We start from the raw sequence: 24,776 nt of genomic DNA, 5'->3' as shown, positions 1-24,776 counted from the left end.
AATGCTGTTCAGTGTGACCATCATCATCATCATCTCTTTAATAATTTTACCATTCTTAACAAATTCTTGGTACTGGCTTGGCTTTTTAGTCTGCAGTCCTGACCCCCTGGTTAGCTTTCAAAGTTTCTTTCCTGTCTTGTTTTGCTGTTTTTACCTTGTGTGTTGATGGAGCATGTCACGCTAGAGTGACTAATTCAGATTAAGTAGTGGACTGGAAGATTTTGGCCAGTCACTTTACAGAAGCACAGAATCGCTCAGGTTGAAGAGACCTCTGGAAATCTAGTCCAACCCCCTGCTTAAGCAGGGTCAGCCCAGGACTGTGTCTAGTTGGGTTTTGAATTCTTGTTGCTGTAAAAGCTAGAAGTTCTTTTCTATCAGACATCTAACCTCAGATATATCCGATGTAAGGTAAAAAGTAGGGGAAAAGGGAGAAAAAAAAAGTTTGAAGTGTGTTTAGCTGCTGTTACATATTCTTGTCCTCTAGACACCACGGTGTTTTGTTCTTTACAAGAAGAGTGTCAGTTTTGTTCCTCTTGGAAATGGCAAAGACAATTGAACTGGGGCACAGCGACCTTCTCCAGTCTGTGAAAATGTCTCAAAACTGGGATGAATTTGTCTACAAAGTGAAATAGAGATTAAGCAAAGTCTATCTCCAAAGCTAGTTGTAATTTATGTTTCTATTATGAAAAGTAGAATTAAAATGGTCAATACAGCCTTTCTATCCTAGAGAAAAGAAAGGGCCGCATCAAGCCAGAGACTTTGAAAAGTGGAAGAAAATGATAATTAATTGTCATCTTCCCAAGATCAGGAAATGGGTCTGATTTCTTGGAATGGCAGAGCATGGTGTTAAAACCTTTTACCTCTTTATTAGTCCCACAGCTGAACTGCGTAAGGTAGTTCAGACCTGAAAAGATTTATTGGGCTGAACCATAAAATTGGATTTTCTGCAAAGTAAAGTAGGTTCTGAGTTAAGATTCATTTCTCTTAAATCCAAATGTAAATAGATTCTCCACAGTTTTCATGAATGCTTCAGGGCTAGGCTAGACACTGTGCTGATGGGAGAGACACCTAATTTAGATATTAAAGAGAAAAAAGGAAAAATAAACTATTTCAAAGACGTTTGCTACCCTAGTGGGAGATCTTGAGAAATGAAACTAAGCAGTATGAATTATCTGTGCTTGCGATCTCATATTCATCATTTCCCCGCACGTGTGGCTTCACCAGATGCAAAGACCTTAGTGCTAACTTGCTGAGAATGAAGGTGGTGCTCCCTGCGTATCTTTTCAATATTATTTAGATGTGGATGGCACGTTTGGTTTCTTGTTGGTGGGGAAGACTTGACAACAGGGTAAGTCAAGACCAAATTGCAAACTGGTTTTGTATTGGAAACTCGCTTTCTCTTTTCCTTTACATTAGGAGCTCAGTTTTGTGCTGGACGCTGAATCTCCATCCAGTTGGAATCTCCATCTTGCTCAGTCGTTGTTGTAATGTACTCAAGGTAGATTCCTAAGCCCAGAACCGGAAGTAAAAATAGTGATGAGTAAGTTTAGTCGTGGAAGGCATTGAAATGCATAGATCCAGCTATAGGGTCTGTTTACGACTTAACCAACGAATGGCACTGGGCCTGTGCAGTGTCTGCTTCCCTATTTCATCTGTTTCTTTAGCTTTGGGGCTTGACCTCATGTGAACCAGTGGAATTTCAGAAAGAAAATAATGGGCATGTATTAGAATGAAAACTGTGAAAATCAAGAACAGCTACTGAGAGCAGCATTCGTTTATCTGATTTGAGATGTCTCCATCTGAGCCAGGCATCCTAGCCTCCTTTCCTAGCTGAAGCAGAGAAATGGGCATTTTTATAGTGATACATTGGACATTCAGATGAATCGTGCCACGACTTAATTTATTGTCTGTTTAAAGGGTCACATTTGCTCCTGTTAGTTATATTTATGTTAGAATTTTTGCTGCAAAATTCTGGGGAAGTTTTTTTTAGGGGGAAGAGGGTGAGAGGTTGGGTGTTTGGTTTTTTTGCCATCTCTCCCCTTCAAAATCAGGATATGCCTCAACACCCTTTAAGCACACTTTCTATATCCTGACCAGTCTTGATTTCAATAACAGTCATTCTAGAAAGAAAACTTGGGAACATATTTTTTGCTCATTTTTGAAGAAAGGATATAAATAAGCTCCTAAGACTGCAGTACCTGGAAGGACAGAGGCTTGCATTTGGGAATCCCATGAAGAGTGGTTTTGCTTTGCTAAGTATCGTATAAGCATGCTTTGGCTACTGATGGAGAAGACTTTTTCTGCAAGAACGATAAGCACAACAACTCTTTTTGCAAGTTTCACTTTAACCGTGTTCCTGATGCAGTTACTGTGCCTATCGCTTTAAATCTTTTCTATTTTCCTTCTGATCTTCACTTCAGAACATTAAAACCGCCTTGGTGTTTTTGAAGACTTAAATGTTAAGAGTGGTTCTGTAAGATGGTGTAATACCAAATGTCATTTCTATTAGCAACAAAAATAGTCAATCCAGCTGGTTTTTCTTCCTCTCCACTCTACCTCCAAGACAAGGCCCCATATATCGCAGTCTGATAATGTCAAATGGGTTTTTACTGAAGGTGGGAGCTCTCACCCACTCGCTTCTGTTTGTTGCTGGTGTCGGATAGAGAAGAGAGGATTAATTGTGGTTACCTAAGAGACCAAAAGCGCAAACGGAAAGAATGTTTTGTTAATAGTACCTCTTGTCTGTCAATGGCAGTTATGTGTATCTCTACAGGCACAAAGGAAAACAAAGTACAAGCTTGCTAAAACATTTCTGTTAATATTGAAACTATGCGGCGTTACGGATTATTCTAAGGCATTGTTTGACAATTAACATTGGAGAAATTTATTTTAGTATTAGGATTAATCTCTATCACTTGCTGATGATTTTGGCTCAAGAACTGGTCAGTTTTCTTGTTTCTCGTTTTCACAAATGTACTTTTTGATCTAATCACAGCTTTTTTTTTTTTTACTCTTAAGTTTTCAAGATCGCTTTAGCTGTCTCAAAATTAACACTGTTGTGATAAAAATATATTCATTTCAGGCTGGTTTGGATTGCTAACAACTATAAAGCACGTTGTTTGTTTTGCATCCTTTTTAAAGGTTGCCCATGTAACAGGGGTAGGGATAACATTTTCAAGTGTGTTTCATTCCCACTTGGCATGGTTTTGTCCTTCCTTTATGCCTGGTGCTCTCAAACACTGCAGGAACGTTGCCGAAAGTAGAGACTAAGCGTAGCCGCCTTACAGAACCCTTTCAACACAGGGAAGCTTTCTTATGAACAGGTGCCAACTGAAAAGCGGCTATGGTGGTAAAGTAGTGGGAGGCTGAGAGCCAGGAGTATGGGAGTGTTTAGTCATCTGCTCTGCTGCTACTTCACCCTGCTGAATATTATCTCTCTTACTGCCTACTTTTAGATAAAATTGGGCAGAAGCAAAAGGAACAGTGAGACAAACTGCTGTCAGTCTCAGCTCAGTTTTTGCAGCTATGTCTCTTCATTCTTCCCTCATACCCGCCCCCCAAAAGAAGAAAAACAAAGAAAAAAGCCTTACTTTGTAGATTGTATTTGTATCCCCCCTCCCCCCCCCCCCAAATTCTTGATGGACATTTGAATCTACTGTAGAGATTTTAAATTTTGTGATGGCAAAATTGACTCACATGCATGTAAGAAACGCTCTTGTAGCAGACTGTCTTTTCCCATAGCTGCATTATGGGTGAAGTGTAACCCCTGTTGACACAGGCTTTATTTTCATGCCCAAGTGCTTTAGAACAATTGCCCGCACGGACCAAAGAGAAGAAAAGATGGGACTTGCAAACATCTTGCTGAAAACAGTGGCAAGAAGTAATAGTTGAGACGTAGAATCTGCGTTTTTGGGCTGCTGATTAACTTGGGATGGAGTTTCCCCATTTTTATTGGCTGCAATGTATATAATTTTCCAGTTTTTGCCATTTTCTCCACTAATCAGGGGTGTTGCCACTATCTTTTTAAATACAAAATGTCTCAGCTGTTTTACCATCTGTGTGGGTCTTCAGAAACGTGCGGGGGAGTGCGCTAAGCTGGATGCAGAAAAGAGGCTTTGTTGAGAAATGTCTTAGCACCGTTTGTGTGTGGCACAGGCATAAAGAGAATATATTCAGAGATGTCTATAAATCTAGATTTCTCCTCCCCCCTCTTTTTCATTAGTTATTGTTTAGAATTCCTCTTAGAAGAAGTAATGGATTTGTTTAAATCTGCCCTAAGGAAATGATTCTTGTTGAATGTAATTATTCTGTCCTGAAAAAAAGAAAAAGAGGTTAAGATAAAAGCATGTTTTCCATATTGCTGTTTACTCAGAAGAGACTGAGCAAATCTGAATTATGAGTTAGGCTTTTATCAGAAACAAAAGTAATGTCAGCTCGGAACGACAACATTAATCACAGCATTACACTGTTTCCTAGTTAACTTCTGGTTTAGATGCTTAGCAAAAAGAATATATTCAAGGAGAAGCATATACTCAAGTTAATTTCTCAGAATTCTCCTTTTCAGCACTAGTAATATCAGTCCTGTCTCCTCCATGCACATCCAGGACTTTGTTAAATCCTACATAGGATACAATGTATTCTCTTATCTCACCTTGGCAAGTATATGGTTTCCAGTCAATTAACATATTGAGTGAAAGCAATCATTTCATTCACATGACTCATTTCTGGCTGTTTTTTTAATTGGATTGACTGAGCTGGAGACAAAGGGAAATGTTGATTTCTCAACCATTATCTTCAGACAGGTTGATTTGTACTTGTACCCAAGTGTGACTCCTCAAGGTCATTTTCTTTTTTTTTTTTTTTCCTTTCTTTTTATTCAGTATTTTGCTGAGGGTGACTTGTCAAAGGAGGTCAGATCTTGCTGGTTTTGAGTTCTCAGTTTCATTCCATTCTCTTTTTAATAAGCATGCTTTATATCTAGAACAGCCTTTAATTCCGATTAATAAGGAAGCTCTCTTTTTCCACTGACACTTTTAATTGCTGTTGAAATAGCAACAAAAACTAAATTAGGAGGTCTGATTTCTCTGGTTTTGAAGCACCAGTCACTTTTAACTGTCAGAATTGAATGTTGTAGTACACGTTAGGAAATCAGTCACCTCAAAAATTATTTAACTTTTAATTTTAATAAATTAAAAGAAACTGCCTGTCATTTGCATTTGAAAATTGTGAATAGCAATGCATTTATTAATGATTATGCCTCTTTCACTGCATTTCAGAGCCGCTTTGCGGTGTTGGACAGTCATGTCAAAATAGCCATAGGCTAGCTCAGAAAGAGAAAATCTTTAATGGAGTGTTAACTGTGGATCTCTGCCAAAATCTCCACGAATGCTGAACTTCAGTATTTGTAGGTTCAAATAATTCTGCATCCCAGTGAATTGCAGTACGATGGCTTTTGTTGCACTCTGTAGCATTCCTTGACTCTTGAATAACTTGTGTTTCTGTGCCGACAGGACAAGGTACAATAAATTTTGGGGATGATGCACTTTTGTGCATTTATTCTTAGTGATTCCACAGTGTCGTTATTATTTTCAACGAATTTTTAAAACTTTGGTTCTGGAAGGGTTCTTACATTTCAGTATCGTTGGTTTCAGGACTAAGCAGCTCTGACAGTTCTACAGCTGACAATAGATTTTCTTCTGAAAGCTTCGGCTTTTCAGGAAATTGTGATTGCAGTCACCGTGTCGATAATGCCACAGGGCATAACGTGGGCAACCACCTCCCGCAGTGAGTGTTTTGAGAGGTTTGGTTAGCAATGTAACACAAAGCAGTTCAGAATACAGTCTGTAAATACACAAGTATAGAAAGATGTTTACTCCCTCCATTAAAACAATTTGTTTCTAGACCTGAAACCAGTATTGTTAAGTAAAGACTATACTTAAAAACAGTAGATGGAATACAATGAGATGTATGAACTACATTCATGTACAAGACTGGTCCGGATCTCTGGGATGTGTTCTGTATGTGCCTTTGTCTTGGTGAACATCCACTTAACTTAGACATGCCTGGGCTATTTAGCATGAAAATGTGAAAAATATTTGCGTGTTTCAAGTGTGATTTTTCTTTTGCATTATTTGTGTGAACAAACAGTGCTCCTTAGCATCGTCCTTCTATTAGTTCATTTTTCTTAACAAAGAATCATTCTGCTTCCTAGAAAAGCAAATGCAGACAAAGAGTACAGTATCTCTTCCCAACATGTATGAAGGTTCGCTTTCCACATGAGCTGAGCCCACTCAAGAGTCAGGTGCAGCTTCAAAATTCAACTGAGGAACATAAAAACATTTTTTTTTTGGATAAATAATCTTTTTATACAAGAGACTATATATAGAGTGATCTAAAGAGCTGAGTTATCCACATGCTTTCCATTAAGAGTTTATAGTCTTAGTACTACAGATACATTTTTACTTGTGTTTTGTTTATGTATTTTTTCATTTTAATGGAGTTTCTGAGGTCATTATATATGATCTTTAATGCTGAATTTTGTTAAAATATCTCTAATACTCAAAAAAAACTAAGACCAGTGCCTGTTTCTCATTTTCACCGTGAAAGAGTCAAAATATGAACACAAAGCTGATAAGCAGTATCATAAACTGATGAGCTGTGTCGTTTTCCAGGATGCAGAACATTCACAGGTCAGAGTTCTAATGCTTTGACCAGACTACGTTACTGAAGCTTGAGACTTGTCTTTCTAAAAAAGCATTATTGTATAGGTTTGAGAGCTCAACTTCAATATATGAAAACATTTTAATCTCTAGTCCTGAAGCAGTTCTTCCAGAGAGAACTAAGAGGAATTTTAAGTAGAAATAGGACATTAATAACTCTTGTTATTATATCTGAGTATATCATACTCTTGTATTTTTTTGAGAATAGCTGAGAGTGAAAGAGACCTGTGGAGATCGTCTGGTTAAACGCTTGCTCAAAGTGGGTCACCTAGAGCAGATGTGTCATAGCCACATGCAGCTCAATTCTTAATATCTTCATGGATGGAGACTCCACAACCTCTCCTGGAAACCTGTTCCACTGTTCAATCACCCAGACAGTATTACAGTATTCAGTATTACATTGTAAAATTTTCTCAATTGATGTAGTAACCCTGACACCAAATTAATTTTCAAAGGTTCAGTTGAACTGATTTTTAAAATCAAATAATGTAAATGATCATTAATATTATTCCATTCATACTATAACTTGAAAAAGTTGGCCTTTAGGCTAATGAACATAGTATTTCTGTCTGTGGGGAATAAGAAATATTTTATAAATACCATGTCTGCTAAAATAGCTATTTGTTTCTTCTCCCATAAGTTCTGTGCTTCTGCTTTAAGCTATGGTTTGGCTTTTACTTGCATCTTTACAAATTTACACTAATCTGTTTCTTATGACTTCATCTCCAACTATTTCATAGTGTGGTAATTGCCCATTCCAAACCATTTTTGAAACAAATATAATATCATGTGCAACTAGTTCTTTCTGTATGGCATGATGTGACTGACTGCGTAGCGTTGGATCAAAAAAAGAGTGTAAGAAGAAAACAAAAATAAATGAGAATGAAAGGGTGCCAGGGATAAGGTTCTGTTAGAGCTTGTCTTTGGGGAGGAGGGTGTAAGACTGTACGTAGCCTTGCCAAGGAAGAGTAAAAAGGGATGCAGTTGCAGTTTCAGAAATCCATAAAGGACGTGAAAAAGAGGTGTTAAAGTCAAATGGCAGTGCTGGCAGAATTATAACGTGGCCATGAATAAACTTGAGTTGGAAATTAGAGAATTACATGGTGAATTGGCGGGGGAGGGAGCTCATGATTTCAGGATAAAGCTGGATAACTTGAATAGGCTTCTGTGCCAGTGCTGGCTGCAGCAGGGGAAGACTTGACTTGAGCAAGGATGTTTCTTCTGTTCTGGGTTCTTAATGCTAAGTGTCTTTATTCAACTAGTGGAAGTTTATGGATGAGGATATAGGCCAGGTCTGGGTCGTAGTAAGCTTGCTAAATTTTGTCTTGTAAGAACTGAATAAATTCAAGAAAGAGTATCTACTGCCAAAATAGATATTAAGACTGCAAAGATTTTAGGCCAACTACATTTTTAACAGCAGGATTGACAGAAATCAGAGTTTTCTGATTCATAGTGGTGTTTTTTTCCCCTGACTTGTTGTTTGATTCCCAATAAAGTGCTAATATCTGAAGAAAAAAATGCTATTTTTTTCTGAATGGCAACAGGGAGCTTCCAACCTCTCTGGCTATGGGACAAATCTGCCAAATGCAACCTACTGCAGTGGCCCCTCAGAATCCCTAATTTGACAGATTTGCCAGTAATTCAGGTAGTGCCAGTAAATTCACACATTTCATCTTGTCTTAATCTCTGTGAAAGATAGGTATATCAAGCAGGGTGTTGTGGGTGCCAGTAAAGAAGCATTTGCAGATAAAACTTTATTTCAACTGTAAGTGTATTGACCCATTTTTAGCTCATGCCAACTGTAATCCCTGTTTGCATGAAGACAGAACGCTGCACTTAACGCCGTTTGGTTCCACTATGGGAGTGAGGACAACTGCAGTGCGCGACATTTATTTTGGTGAGCATTGGAAGGAATCATAAGAGGAATCACAGTAGGTCGGGTTTGTTTCGTCCTTTGTGTTAGACACTTTTGCGTAAGTCATGCTGTGACCTGAAGTGATACTTTGTCATTTTAATTCTTGTGTTAGTCACAGGTCTAAGGGAAAAAGTTTATGGGGCCTTGGACCTGTTATGTCAGACAACTACAGCTCATCCAAAAGGAGATATTAAAGAGAAGGGCTGAAATGGTCCAAAGTGAGGAATATGTTCAGGAATTGTGATGAGACTCTCTTATTCCGATGGCAAAAAGAGAGTTAAGCTGTGCTGGGGAAAACAACTGTATGGCAGATGGGGAGTTCTTTGCCTTTTCTCTCTTCAGAGGACACCCCACTTCAGCTTATACATGCCCACAGGAAGAGAAAAGAGAGGTTCAAGTCTCTCATGGGTAGTACGCTCAAGTAGACTTGATTTTCCCATGCTTAATGCCTGACGTTAGTGCTGAGACACTCGTGATACCAGTTCCTCGTAATGGTAAAACAAGAAGGCAAGTACTTGGGCAATCTCTCTGATTGCAAACTGTGGCTAGCACTTAAAAAATTAGTTGCTGTGATTGAACACTGTCTTCTATTTGAAGATAAAGCCACAAACTACCAGACATCCTGATAGCTTCACTGAGATTCAGCTTCCCCTTGATAAACAGGGTGTTCTCCCAGAAGTAGTTTCCTGAAGCTGCAGAATCAACCTGTCTCCAGATTGTTGTGAGATACCTGTATGATGATCACTGAAGCTGTAGTCTTCTGCGTTCCCATCCCATGAACGCAAGAGCAGTTAGCATCAAACTTCCTGATGATTGCTGGTTACTGACAGTGTGACTAACTGCAGGGCCTGAAGGGCAAAAGCGTTGGAGGCGAGTTATTAGACTCTAGTCATGAGTCAGGACCTTTTTAGTTGTCCTCTGGGATCCCTTTTCAAGGAGGAGATAGATGAGGGAATCCCTGCAGTATTACCTTATGAGAGGCTGCTCTCTGCTCTGTTATCCTGTATTCAAGCTTTTTTTCCAGTAGATGGTTAAATCCAGTGTGCTCCCCTGGCACAATGCAGACAAGGGACAACTTCTGGTGAAAATTGGTGCTGTTCTTCTATGGACTGAATGATTTCTTTCCCAAATATTTGTTTCCCATATATTTATTTCCCATAACATGCCAGAGAAACTCACGAGAAATTCTTCTAATACAAGTTTCACTGCATTTTAAATGTTCTGTAGAGACAGCTTTCATAAAGATGTATTTTTAGGCACTTATGCAGATTAAATTCTTGAAAAAAATGTATTGTAGATGAGTACATTGTGGTGAGACGGATTTGCAGTGCCTGGGCCAACACTTAACTTCTGTGGTGAATAAGTTTCCTCCAGAATAGCCCGTATCCCATTAAGACGATAATTTTATAAGCTTTTATTACAGTGTCTTATTTATTTATTTTTAGCTTGGGTTAGGTTTCGAAGCTATCTGTTTCTGGCCCAAGTCTTGCACAAGCCGATGACTTTGTTTTAATTTCCACTGTGGGTATATGGCAACTCTGTAGTTATTAGGTAAGTATGGAAAATAGTAACGCTTTTTCGTAATTGTTCTAACAATTTAATTGTTTTAATGTGAGCCAGTGGGCAGAGTTAATGTGCTGTGCTTTCATGCTCCTGCGGCTGAGGAGAGTGCAACTGAGAGCAAGAAACAAAGAGCATCCGTGTTCTCACGTGACAGCGCAGAGCTGTGCCTTCAGAAATCCCCCACTCGGAATGACTGTGTTTATTCTGCGTGGAGTAGTCTGGGTATCTTGTGAGCCGTGTGGCTTTTGGTATTTAGAGCCAGAAAAGTTTCCTTTAGTTTCTTTTGGATGCAGGGAAGTCTCCTGATCCTGTTGAGACTGTTTCACACAGACTTGAGCTATTCTGAAGCTCTTGAAGTACGTACTGGCTCTGTCATTAGCTCTTAAATGAGGGCTAAATCAAGTTAGCCATTACTTTTTTTCAGGTGCTTTTAGTTCCTCAATTCTTCAACTTATGCAGTCTAGTAGCCAGAATGGTAGCATGGATTTGCTTGTTGGATAAAACAGGCAAGTTGCAAGATTTTTAATAACCTGGAAAAATAATGTTATATTACAGTGACAAATGCTACTACATTTTACTGGGAAATGAGCAGTGTGAGTATAATATTCTAAGTCTCAAAACAATGACAGTGATGGAAATGATTATGAAAGTGAGACTGTTGGATCAGATTTCCTTTGGTCTTTCCCCCACTTCTGCCACTTTCAACAAAAGGATGAGTTCATTTGAATTTTATTGCTTTTTATCCTTAGGGAAATATCAAATGATCAACGTGATTGTGGAACCATGCCCCGAAGGAGGGGGACAGGTGTTGTGTTTGTGCTTTCACTTCACATATGCAGCAAGCTCATTAATTTGCAATTTCATACATTTTAGTGGGAAGAGGCCACTGGTCTCTGTCGCTAGAAACCAAACGTGTTTGATCGTTCAGGGGCAAAAGGGGAAAATATTCAGAAATTAGTTATATAAGCATCTGAAATTAACAGTGTGCCTACAAAGAAGCATTGTTTTTCCCTGGAGGAATGCTGGAATTGATGTTTTTAACCTCTTCTCTGAACACCTGCCACTGTATGTTTCAGTAGGGAAACAATGCATTCAAACTAATGTCTTTTCATATTCACTGAGGAAGGTACATTGATGATCTGTACCAACCCAGCTGCTACACCAACCCAACAGATGGGAGGGAAAAAAATGGGTTACAGAAATCTCACTATCGCATATGCAATCTTTGTATCTGACAGAACTTGTTTGTTGGTCTTTACTGGGTGAAGCACCGGTGCCCATGCTGCTTGTGAAACATGTCTGAACAGACTAGAGTGTAGAGCACACAACCCAAACCCCTGCGCCTACATCTTGTTGCCTATTTTTTCTTGTTAGCTGAACGCCTCTGAAGGCCTAGAGCTGCACAGAAGACAAATTCAGTTCAGGGACGTAGATCCCTGCAGTGTAGTGTTCACATGGGTGTCTGCATGAAGCCTGTCAAGACTTTCCAATTACATCTTCATACGTGGCTGCCTTTGCAGCGGGTCCAACTCCATGTGCAATGAACAGGCTGTCACTCAAGAGCAATGCTAACTGATTCATAGAATTGTAGAATGGTTTGGGTTGAAAACGACCTTCAAGACCAGCTAGTCCCAATCCACCTGCCATGGGCAGGGACACCTTCCACTAGATAAGATTGCTCAAAGTCCCATCCAACCTGGCCTTGAATACTTCCAGGGATGGGGCAGCCACAACTTCTCTGGCAACCTGTTCTTGTGCCTCAGCACCATCAGAGGGAAGAATTTCTGCCTTAGATCTCATCAAAATCTCCCCTCTTTCAGTTCAAAGCCATTACCCCTTGTCCTGTCACTACATGCCCTTGTCAAAAGTCCCTCTTCAGCTTTCTTGTAGGCCCTCTTTAAGTAAGGTCCCCTCAGAGCCTTCTCTTCTCCAAGCTGAACAATCGCAACTCTCTGAGCCTGTCTCCATAGCAGAGGTGCTCCAGCCTTTGGATCGTCTTCATGACCTCCTCTGGACCTGCTCCAGCAGGTCCACATCCTTCTGATGTTGGGAACCCCAGAGTTGAATGCAGCACTGCAGGGGGGTCTCACGAGAGCAGAGCAGAGGGGCAGAATCCCTTCCCTCGACCTGCTGCCCACACTGTTTTGGATGCAGCCCAGGATACAGTTGGCCTTCTGGACTGCAAGTGCACGTTGCCGGCTCATGTTGAACTTCTCCTCAGCCAACACCCCAAGTCCTTCTCTTCTCGGCTGCTCTCAATCCATTCCCCACCCAGCCTGTGCACGGGATTGCCCCAACTCACGTGCAGGACCTTGCACTTGGCCTTGTTGAACTTCATGAGGTTCACACAGGCCCACCTCTGCAGCCTGTCCAGGTCCCTCTGGATGGCATCCCTTCCCTTCGGGGTGTTGACTGCACCACACAGCTTGGTGTCATCAGCAAACTTGCTAAGGGTGCACTCGATCCCACTGTTCATGGCACCAACAAAGATATTAAACATTACCGGCTCCAATACCAACCACTGAGGAAAACCACTTGTCCCTAGTCTTGGACATCAAGCTGCTGACCACAACTCTTTGAATGCCACCATCCTGCCATTTGTGCTGGCTTTCCTAAATTGCCAAGTTCTCGTATGGGTAGGCTGTACAAGCCCCTCTCCCATCTCAAAAAAAGCAATCAAGTATGAAGGAAAATGGAGAATCATCACCAGTATTATCTTTCCTTTAGGAGAGATTCTTATTTTGAGGAGCGTCGCCACTGGCTACTTTCTGGTCTCCGTTTCCTTGACACTGTCTGCCCTCATGGAAAGGCAGCTCCTGATGTTCAGAGTGGAGCAGCATGCTTGTAAGACAGGCTTTTATCTAGAAAGAAAGGTATTATCACAGTTTTTTAAGGCCCGGAGGAGAGCTGCAGTGTCTCTAGGTTTGAGTCAGTGGCTTGCCAATACGTGAGGTCTTTTTGAAAACCTTTGCTACACGATAATGAGGGCAGCGCTGAGGTTAACAGGCGTAAGGAAGGGTCTGACAACGGTGCCAAGAGGGAAACTGAAGAAATGCCTGAATTAAATTACTTAGTAGATGTTCACAGTTATCGTTTCCGCTGATAACGTGAGTGTATCAGGCCTGAGCTGTGCATTAGTTTGAGTTTTTTCCTTCATTGGCTGCATCTGCAGTGGAACTCAATCTCTAATATTAAAGGGATCGCTTTTCTAATGGGATTCATGCTACTCCATCTGTGCCAAAAAGTAATAATATTTGAGAGCTGTCATTTTATAGCTGAAACAGTGTTCGCTCTCTATTTTTAGATGCACGTTGGGACTTTTTATTAGCGTTTCACAACTCGGATTACTTGCAGAACAAAATGGAGAGTTGAAGTTAACGCTCGTACAGAACTAATTTCATGGGAAATTACTGTAATGCATAATCCATGGTGAACACTGAAGTCCTAAAATAGAAAACTAAGGTGAGCTGGATGGTGCTGCAGTTGCAGAGGGTATTTTGTGATCAAGTACCCCTCTAGATCCCTGCTCTGAAAGCTGAATATCTAAAACTCCTGCAGTGTTGAAACCATTGAGGGAGGGCATGAGGATGTCCCACGTCTCTCGATGAAGGGTAGAGTGGATGTTGCATGTTACTGAATGGAAATTATTGCAGTACATCAATAATGTGCCGTAACCCAAAAATGTAACAAAGAATGCCTTCACCGTGCCTGGCTAAAACACTGCTGAATCTTTAGTTGTAGCTTCAGAAGCTACATACCAGGCACTTAAAGCACAAACAATAATAGACTGTGTTTCTTAGGCTCTTTTTTTTGCCTTGTGCCACTGAGAATGTGCTTTTTATGATGTTTAACGGTCTGTCTCCTGAGTAAATTACAACATAGTAACAATTAGCAGTGCTTTGCTTGCATTATAATTCTATAAAAGAGGAAATCCTGCGCGTAGAAAGTTCACGTTAGTGACTTTTACTCCTTGTTGTTACGGTATTTGGTATGTGTAGTTGTATGGAGCTCAGCGTAAGCCAGCAGCTCTGAAGGGTTTTGTAGAAAAATAAGGGATGAAAATACATGTTAAATTCTTAGTAACTGCATTTCAGTTTCTTTTCCTCCTTCTGGATCTTTCTCAAATTAACTTTGATATTTTTAGCAAACAATATCAATGATGTAAATTTACCCATTTTATTGTTTTTGTAAAAGGACCACAACATCAGAACTTATTGCTGGAGAGAGATTTTATCCGAGAATACAATTTTAAAAGGAAAACTTGTCTTCTTGTTCTTGTCATCTCTCAATTTCCAAATTGTATATTCTACCGTATTTTAACTTTAGTACTTCTAAAACTGCAACCATTTTTCACTCAAAGTTGAAATATTTCTGTTAGAATGAACAATAAATACATAGTTTCTTTAGATGCTTCCCTACATCCTCCCTTTTAAGGACGTGTGTAGACCCAACTAGTGTTTAAAGAAGTTTGCATTTGTTTAAGCTTGAACGTTATTTACTTATATTCTGAATTTTTAAAGATGCAAATCAAAAGTGCATCAAGTGACCTTATTACATAAGCATGGATGACATCAGAGACTAAAGTGTCTCATTTGTCAATTAATCAGTCTTCCCATTTTTCCTCATTTCTATTATATCCAAAATTTAGGTGACTTTTCTCTTGCTGCAGATTTGCAACATGCTTTCTGCAAAGGATCAAATAAAACTGAGCTAGTGGGCCGGAGAAGAGAAAATTACAATCTCTGCAGGCATAGGAGGATGGTCTTCTACAGCATCTAGGACTGTGTTTTATGTTCCCTGCATCATCTTCTCTCTCCAAGGAGATGATAAACAGAAATTGGGCATCTTGTCTAGTTTTCACTGTCATTTTTACAGGTGGTTACACATGTAAAAGTTGTATGGTTTTATGGAAGTCTGAAATTTAGAGAAGCGTTGTCACCTCTTTTAGTTGTTCAGCTGAGACAAATTGTAAAAATTTAAATGCTGATTACTTTAGAATTGTGGACGGCATTACAGCTGCAGCTTTTTGTCTAAGTAATCCCTCAGAAAATTGTTGAGGTTCCATGTGTTAGAGTTGGATACTTCTGGAAGAGTTTGGATCCTGCACAATGAATTCATCAAGAAAAGAAAGAGCAAGTGATTTTGTAGTATAGGAATTGCTGGCGTTGATGCTTCAGCGGATCCATACTTGCCTCAGTAGTCCCAGTTACCTGGATTTTCTCAGCAGGAGACATAAATATTAATAGGCAAACTGAGCTTTGGAAGATGAGGGTATATAAAAAATGGTTTTAAAATAGCAGAAGTGCTACTGAAACAGTTTCAACATTATACTTGCTGTCAGCGGGGATTTGCTATAAATAAGGACCCTTGTTTCTAGAACTATCAATGTTGTGGCTGTGTGGCAAAGCGGGTCACATTAACAGATGCTTTTGGAAAATGTTTTGCATTTGAGTCAAGTGGTGTGTGAAGTTCAGATATTCCAGGTCAAATTGTAATTTCATGTATTGTGAATCTCTCTAACCATGTTAAAGTCTGCAATACTTCACTGTTCTATTTTTCACTCTTCCTGCATAGCCGTGCAGCATGGCAAAAGTTAAAATCTCCTGGATTTATGTGCTGAGGGTGAACATGAGCGAGCTTTTGCATAGTTTTACTGCTTTTTGAAAACTGTGCAACCTGTTCTCTTTCCTAATGAAAGAAAACGGCAGCGTTTCAGGCTTGGAGTTACATGTGTGCCGTGCTTCTGGGAAATGGGCTTTGAGGGCTTTGGGTTTAAACACCTGGTATTTTCAGTTTTATAAGCCTGGAATAGTAATTTCAAGTTATATTTTTCCTGCGTTAATTGCTATAAATGTCTCATAATCTGTGGATATGTGTTGTTTAAAACAGGTGCAGTCACTTTAGTATTAATGATCAGTCAGTCTAATATGTGTTACTACTTAATTGCTTGCTTGGTGCAAAGAAGCTTATTTCCAAGGAATGTGTTTAATGATGTTTAATACCTTGCTTTGCCAAAGAGTAGGATGTTCTTCCTTTCACCTGAAGGAATTTGTTGTATGTATTTATTTTAATTTTTGCTTGGAATTATTTGTAACACCCAGCGTGAATGTGTTGAGCCAGAAGTTTTGATATCAAATGATTTAGTATAGTATATTCATGGAAATACTATCATTTACTTAGTGCAATAGGGATTTGTCATATACTCAGTATGGGGAATAGTACACATCACAGCACCTGATTTCTGTTGGATCTACCATAAAGCAGTATGACTCAGTCAATAAAATAAAGATATCCTGTGGTACAGTGGGCAACTGAGCGCTTTAGCGCTAGAACTATTGTTTTCTTAATGCAAGAATCAAAATTAAATTGCCTTCAGGCCAGTAGTTATGCCAGGGGAGGCTTGGCCCAGCGGACAAGCATTAGATGTAAATACAAAAATTTACCTGAATACTGCCTTCCTTAAGAAACAATGAATTTCACCATTTATTCCACTTAATGCCACATTTGCACATTATGAAATAAGATAATAAGATTAATTTTCGAGAGCTTAATTCTGTTGGATAATTTTTAATTGGGTAATGTGTTTTGTTTCTTGAGTGGAATCTCACAGGCTGACTACAAAACCACATAGAAAGCCTTCAGAGTTGTTCTGGGTGGTTAAATGGATGCAAGCGTAGGAAGGTCCGTAGTGTCATCAAAGACCTTCAACATCAGTGTCTTTCCTGGGGCATAGATGGATGGAAAGCATGCTAAACCACGCTGAGGAAAGAATTGACATGGGGAGAGCCCTGATCCCACTTCATACAAAGATGAACTCTAAGAAACAACATATAATAGTGCTCATTATGTTTCTAAATGTAATTGAAAGATGGACCTGTAGTTACTGAAGACAAAAATCAATGGTCCTGAATTCTGGTCATGTTCTAGTCTGCCACAGTTGTGCTGTGTGATTTTGGGCAAGACACTTAAATTCTCCTAATTTTCCATCTACAACGGTGATATTATTAAAAAAAAATGCATAATAATCCAAAGTCTTAAAACAATGATTGCTGTATTTTCAGTGGTCCATGTAGAAGCTGTGCTGTCTGTGAGCATTACATGGTTGGAAAGTCATGAGGCGTGAGCCTACTTCTGGCAAGTCATCTTGACACAGTGACTACATTGAATTCACATTTCCAGTTGGGGGAAAAATGGGATTTGATATTGTTTTAGAAGATTGTATACATGTTTCTACATTAATATAGGCTCCCAGGATCAGAGGGAAGCTCTGACTGTCACAGTCCACAACATCTTTTGTAAACTGATAACCTTAAAAGATAATGCTCAACCTTAAAAGCTGCTCGTCCCCACCATTCCTGTTGGAAAGCTATTTCAAAATCTTGCTCCTGTAAGGATGTCATTTCTTCAGGGCTGATGCAACCATATTTTTTTTCTATTACTGACCTTGAACACTGCTAGGTGGGATTTTGGGCCATTACAGTGTTTAGATATTTTGTATTCTGTAGCAGTTATTTTTCTCTCACCTTTGAGTCGTTACAGGCCAGAGAAGCTTCTTGCAAGACAGGCTGGCTGTTCCCTGTCATCCTGCTCACCCTTCTCTATACCCCTCTGCTTTCTAGGACAATGAACTCAAACTGAATTCCCAGAACTGTGCCAAGTATTTCAGCCTCACTCTTACCTTACACAGCAATGTTCCCCTGACGTGAAACAGCTTGTTTGATATTTCCTGCTGTTTCAAACAGGCCAGTAGATATCCAGATTACTTTCTTAGGTGTAACGGTTTTTATCAGCTGTGTCACCTTCAGTCTCAAAGCTGCTGCTGCAGGTACTGCTCATTGGGAAGAGACCTAATTTCATGAGCATCTCTCCACGATTAAACAGCCTCAAACCTTCCTGCCATATACTAATCCTTGAGCCATCTGGGATCTTTGTTATCCTGTTACGTGCCTACTTTATTTCTGTTGGAATCAGGAGAATTTAACGGAAGATCAATCTGATTTCCACTTGTTTAAACATCTTTCCCAACCTTAGCATTACATGTCCTAAAGCCGTTCTAGTGGGAACCTCATACTGTCACGTGTCACGATATGAGACAGTTACTGACATCTTCCCCTCGCCTGTCAAGTTCCTTTTCTGCCTCACATCTGCTGCTTTTAGCTGTGCTCCTCTCGGGCAGAAGACCCTTCTGCTCTGCATCTGCTCTGGTTAAAGGCCTGTCAGTCCTTCCCGAGGAGTCCTCAGTTTCAGGATCATCTTCCCTCCCTTCTGGTCTGCCTTCTGCTCTTGCCATCATGTTTCCCATCCTTTCACGTCATCTAATTATCGTTCCCGTTCTCTCTTGGTCCCTGGCTGCCTTCACTCTCTTTCTCTGCTTATAGGACTACCTGCTCTTCTCCTTTATTGTGCCATCTCTGTTCCTCGTACTCTGTTATAATCAAATTTTTCCTCAAGCTGTTTTTCGGACGTCTTCCTTCAGACTCAGTGTGGCTGTCAGCAGTTTTATTGTCTTCCCTGGTTGCTGGCTGTGTTGAGTCTTTTGACTGATCCCTCTGACCAACTCTCCCTCAGCTGTGATGAAAAGCAGGGAAGCTCTGCCTAAACCCCAAGTTGCTTATGGCCAATGGATGTTTGAGATCTAGAGCACCTTCCATGGTCCTAGAGTAAGTGACAGTGTCACACAAATGCTTGCAGAGGACTTAATTACACCAGAATAAGTTAGTTCCTCTCCTCGTGTAAGAAGGTGGTGGTATCTTTCAGGCTTGTACTTGAAGTTCTCTGTCCTTGAAGGTTCAGTGTTTGAGCTGGATTGTCTATTCAAGAGAGTGCCTCCATGCTTACTTATGTTAAAACTATCTTACAGACCTTCCTGGAAATAATATCTTTGCATCTTCTCTGCACGTTTTCCAAACAAACCCTTTGCATATCAAAATGTTTGCAAAAATAGACATGGTGAGCTTTTTCAAATTCAGTCGATCCCATTGAATAACTGAGGAGAAGAAGGAGTTTTGCCAGGTCAGTAAGAATCAGGCAGTCGTGCCTTGCTGATGCCTTGAGTTCCTGAGGCAGGGAAACCGCAGGTATAACCCTCCACTGAAGGCTAAGGGTTAAAGGATCAGTGTTGAACATCCCATGAAGCATTTCATTGGGATTTTTCCCAACAGCAAATGTAGCACCTGGTTTTATATAGATTATTTCCATCAAAGAAATGAGTCTTTATAATTTTTAGACTAGAAAATATTTCACAATTACTCAGGGCACAGACAAAATGACCAGAAATACAAATAAAGGCCAAGACCTCACAGCAGCTGAATCTTTTGTTTTACTCGACAGTGGGCTGTGCAACACACTCGGTCATGCTCTCTGGAGCCACGAAACGAAGGAACCCTGTTGATGTTTACTTTGCCTCAAGGCAGAGACAGTTGTTTTAAGTGAGTTCATAAACGAAGTAGAGAACTATGCTGGTTTGTATAATCTTCTTTTCTCCTTTTTTTTTTCTCCTCTAGGTCACTCAGATGAGTCGTCCAGATTTGATTCTCTTTCTCATGAAATATCTCATGGCTTTGGTTGTTGGGATACCTTCTGTCTTCTGGGTCGGAAGCAAAAAGACCTGTTTCGAGTGGGCCAGCTTTTTTCATGGACGCAGGAAAAAAGAGTGCGTATTGATATCTCATAGATAAATTGGTTGAGTACTGGCAAATAATCTCTTCCTTTGTAGTCCTGGAAGAGTATTTTGGTTAGTTTTTCATGGAGGCAAAGACGGGAATAGATAAGGGCAGTTTTCTTAGAAATCTCTCACCGTCCAAAATGGAGCAAGGAAGGACAAGACAAGCAACAACTCAAAAAAACCCCGAAGAATTGTCGCTTGTTCTTCCATATTTATTCTTCAGCCCCAGAATCAAATCTACATTGCTCCATCTGCTTTCAAAATATTTTTTAATGAGAATTAGGTATCAGTTAAATATTACAACTTCTCTGCCATTTACTGAGAGGTGGAATAGAAAGTTTTTATTTATAAATGTGCTTATCTAGTCAACTGAATCAGACCTTTAAATTGAAATTAAACTTAAGTTCTTTTTACCGTGATTGCAGTTATAGGTAATTGTCTCTGCTCTTAATCTTCCCTTAGGCATTAGTGCCAAAGCACAGCTTGATAAAATGACAGTAAGAATGTCTTATAGCTTCTGTGAGATTGGAATTAATTTAAACTGAGGTATAGCATAAAGTTAGAGACAATCCATATGATTATGTAATAGCTATGAATAGCTGTTTTCATAACTGCAAATATTGTCTTGCAAGTCAATGTTTCAAAACAGATGCACAAATACAGCAAGGCTTTAAGTGACTACTCCCTGACTTTGAGTTCTTAACAGAACTGGCCTTCTGCTGAGGTTAAAGTAAAATTACCTTCTGTAGAGTTGGAGTAATTTTTTCTTTATTCGAAAGACAACCTACTAAGATACGTGTGGGGTTAACAGCAACTTAATATGTTTTAAAATACGTGTACATACACTTAGATAGGATTTACATAGAGGTGACTTACTAGTTTGGTGGGGAGAGGACAGGAATAGAGTTGATGAAGGTAGAGGAAGCTGTTTTACAGGACTGTCTTATCTTGGACGTGCTATCTCAGGGAGAGCTGGGTGGCTCCTGGAAGCGCCATCCTCTCTCCTGGTGCAATGAGGCAGCAGAGCAGCTCCCACACACGGCAGCGTCTGGCTGGAGCCAGATTCCTTTGCCGGCCCCATTCATTCCTGGAGCAGAGCTGATTTAAACCTCCCTCCTTAGGTAGCCTGTGATCTTCTGTGAGCACAAAAATTAAGAGGAGGAGCTAGCCAGGCGGAGGAAACGGAACATGAAAGAATAATGTAGAGAATGGGAGGGGAGGAAGAGGCCTCCCCACAAAAAAAGAGATTAAAAAAAAAAAAAGAAAAAAAGAATGTCGAGGATGTGATAGCATCTCCTTTCATCATGCTGTGGTAGAGCGGCCAAGTGTGTGCCCCTCTGCCAGCCCTTCCCAGTGGGATTTCAGAAAACAGAGGAGCTGTGGGACTGTAACCACTGATCTAAGGGCTACAGGCCAGTTGCTTATGCATTACTAGATAGGTTGTGTTTCATCTGGTGTTCTCCCCCTGCTGCTGGTTTTAATTCAGATTTTAAATGCTCATTTGACGGAGGAAGCAGCTTCCCGTGTTCCCTGAGAGGCAGCTCCCTGGGTAATCTGAGCTTGCTGAGTCGCCCCACTCTCCCAAGGATTTTCTTGCAACAATATTCACAGACAAAGGCCATAAGCAAATACACTGCAATTATTTCACATACCTAAGCTAGAGGATCAGATACAGGGAGTAGGAAGGATTCCAGAATATGGACTTTGCTAAAATACCCAAATGTAGAGGTGCTTCAAAATTAGGCAAATAGAGATATTATAATGCAAATAAATGATCTGGTTTGCCAAGCTGTAACATTTGTCTGTTCCGTTTGTGAAATAGTTATAGTGCTGTTACTGCGATCGCTCTATATTGCAGTCATCAGTGTTAACCACTCTAATGGCTGTCTTGTGCAGAGTTGTAAACGAGAGTCGTCAAGTGCTGCAGGAGCCAGACTTTGCTCAGTCTCTTCTGAGAGATCCCAATACCCCCATCATCCGAAAGTCCAGAGGCACTTCCACCCAGGGCACCTCCACTCATGCCTCCTCCACCCAGCTGGCGATGCTGGACGACCAAAGGAGCAAAGCAGGCAGCGTCCACAGCAAAGTCAGCAGCTACCACGGCAGCCTGCACCGATCGCGTGATGGCCGGTACGTCTCCTCTCTTCAAAATCTTGTAGGAAATCGGACAAGCCTCTGCTAAAAACTAGAAGTTCTGCTAGTATTTACTTTCTCTGATTGCATCACCTCTCCCTCTTAGTGTCTGGGTTGGAAAGAGAAAAAAATCTCATGGTATTTTCAGAGTCTGCACTACTGTTCGTGAATTATACGGCGTGAATGTGTTCGGTGCTGGTTTTCCAGCAAAGGCAATGATCTGTGTTACCTCATCTAAGTGCATGGGAAAACGGATCTTGCTCAAAGTCAGTGTAGAATTTTTGTGGCCTCTTTCGTCTATGTGTAAACTGATTTTGTTTCTGTAAATAGTCCCAGCCCCGCTGAAGTAAACAGCAATAAAAGTTACCTGCTCTGACTTAAGGTGTAGTTAAGGTTTATAACGTAATTTATCATCAAGTATTTTACTCAGCTAATTATCAATACTATACACAGCGCTGTAGTAAGAACCAAGCTGCTGAGGAGTTGACACGATTTGCCGGGGGCTGTGTAAGCTGAGTGAGTAAAGCTGAGCAGAGAACGAGACTCTTCTCACAAAAGCAGAGGGTTTGCGTGCGCGCGCACACACACCAAGATTTATTTACATTCTTTCATGACTGCAGTGATAACGATAGTAATAATTGTCCTCTTTTTTAATGAATCAGGTACACTCCCTGCAGCTACAGAGGCGTAGAAGAAAGACTACCTCACGGCAGCATGTCACGACTGACTGATCATTCCAGGCATAGCAGCTCTCATCGGCTTAATGAACAGTCGCGTCACAGCAGCATCAGGGACCTCAGCAGCAACCCAATGACACACATCACGCACGGGACCAGCATGAACCGCGTTATCGAAGAGGACGGCACCAGCGCTTGAGTCGCCGCGATCGGAAAGGAGTCGCTGGTGTCGCTGCACGGCTCACGGTGTGCCCCTTGGTGATGTGGTAGCGCTCAGTATTATCCTGCCTCTCATCGGGTGCTGATCGTGCACATCGGGAAGCCGGAACTGGCTTCTTCGTGTTGAAGCCAGCGTTCTTGTACTTGCATCAGAGCTAGAGTGTTCAGCAATCTTGAATTATTGTTGAGTAAAAAGCCGGTTGCCTCATTTGAACCTATCTGTAGGTAATTATTTATTCAATAACTGTTACTCATCAGATGCCATTGCTGAATTTCTTGTTCTTTGTTGAAAAAAATCTCCCCTTCCCTCCGAAGGCTCTGCATGTCGGTAGGTGTTACCCTTGAAAACTGGCTGGCAGGGTCACCCTGAGATTATTTTCTTATAAGGCATAAGGGAACTCTGGAATATTGAAGGAATTCCTCCGCGCACCTCTCTGATTAGAGAACAAACTGATACTTGTTTTCACCAAGCCCAGGGGGAGGGGAGGCGTATTGAACGCTGTTTAAAGGACATCTGTGCAGGTTTTTAATGATTACACTGGAAACGCATCACAGGGATGAGCGTTCTGGAGAAGGAAAGGAAAGGAAACTCCGCTGATGGTCACCAGCTCTTGGCAGAGCTGTTCAGGCTCGGTTGTTGGGGTGGGGTGGGAGGGTGGGGGGAAGAGAGAGGCAAGGAAGAGTGATTTTTGTATAACTTGTATCGTCCTTGCTTTTTTACAAAATACTATTTAAATTTTCTACTTGTTTACAATTTATGTAGGAAGAGATCGATTTTAAAACCAGTTATCTAGATAATATTCCGCCACTTATTTTTTAGAGTAATGTGCAAAAGCTGAGATTGCCTGTTCCTGATCTATTTAAAAAAAAATAATAATAATAATAGAAAAGCTGAATTTGTTGCCCAAACTGGAATGTACAGCCTTTTCCTTACAAACAGAACAGATCCTGTTTAGAAACTCCACAGCCTGGGTGAGGAAGGCTGAGGCCTAAACGGGCAGGAGGAGTTTAATCAGGGATGACCCACCTTCCTTGCAATATCATGGCTATTTTTTTGGGAGGATTCTCTTTGCGCTGAGCAAGCAGGGAGCAAGAAATTTTTCCCTCTGAGGGTGGTGAGGCGCTGGAACAGGTTGCCCAGAGAAGCTGTGGCTGCCCCATCCCTGGAAGTGTTCAAGGCCACGTTGGATGAGGCTTTGAGCAACTTGGTGTAGTGGAAGGTGTCCCTGCCCGTGGCAGGGGGGCAGGAACTGGATGATCTTTGAGGTCCCTTCCAACCCAAAGCAGTCTATGATTCTATGATTCTAATTTCAAAATGAGTGGGAAAAGTCGAGGCAGGAGCTGCCCACAGGTCGGGAAAGAGCGGGATGCAGCAGCCAGAAACCCACTGCATTGCTGTCTTGAGGAGGAGGAGGCAGGTGTCCACCGTAAATAGTTGGCTCCTTCCCAGCCAAGGAGCTTCCATTACTGACCAACCTCTGCTGCAGGTTATTTTCTTTTCATTCCCTACTACAGATTCACAGTAGAGAATTCTCAGTTTGGGCTTTTTTTGTGTGTAAATAACCTGTTGGGGCACAGCAAGTCTTTCCTGACACTGCAGGCAAAAGTCAAGGCATGTCTTGGATGGTGCATTAGATCTTCCGAAGCATCTCATGTAAGATTCATTCAGCGTGAGGAAACACTGATTGCATTTAAACCTACCTCAGTAATTACTACACATCGTTGCTGGGAAATGAATACTTTTTTTTTTTGTTGTCCTTACATAATTCTCTTTTTGACCTGTTCGAGGCGTGTTGGAAAGTCTTTGTACGTGCTTAGATGGCACAGCCTCAAGGGCAAGAATAGGGCAACAGCCCGTGGTGCGAACTTCAGAGGCTTTGGTGAGC

The 24,776-nt window shown here is 40.8% G+C and overlaps 1 protein-coding gene across 2 annotated transcripts in view; it reads left to right on the top strand.

Annotated features, from left to right (window-relative positions):
• FZD3 (frizzled class receptor 3) overlaps positions 1-22,870 on the top strand; it is a 56,103-nt gene extending 33,233 nt beyond the window's left edge. For both annotated transcript variants that reach the window (XM_086624344.1, XM_086624337.1), the window contains exons 4-6: positions 19,701-19,849; positions 21,758-21,991; positions 22,657-22,870. In XM_086624344.1, coding sequence (XP_086480470.1) covers positions 19,701-19,849; positions 21,758-21,991; positions 22,657-22,870 — 597 coding nt within the window. The remainder of the gene's footprint in view (positions 1-19,700; positions 19,850-21,757; positions 21,992-22,656) is intronic.
• The last annotated feature ends 1,906 nt before the right edge of the window (positions 22,871-24,776 follow it).

The sequence above is a fragment of the Tauraco erythrolophus genome, chromosome 2 (genome assembly GCF_009769465.1).
Source record: "Tauraco erythrolophus isolate bTauEry1 chromosome 2, bTauEry1.pri, whole genome shotgun sequence".
Taxonomy (NCBI): Eukaryota; Metazoa; Chordata; class Aves; order Musophagiformes; family Musophagidae; genus Tauraco; species Tauraco erythrolophus.
This window is presented reverse-complemented; position numbering and strand designations above follow the sequence as displayed.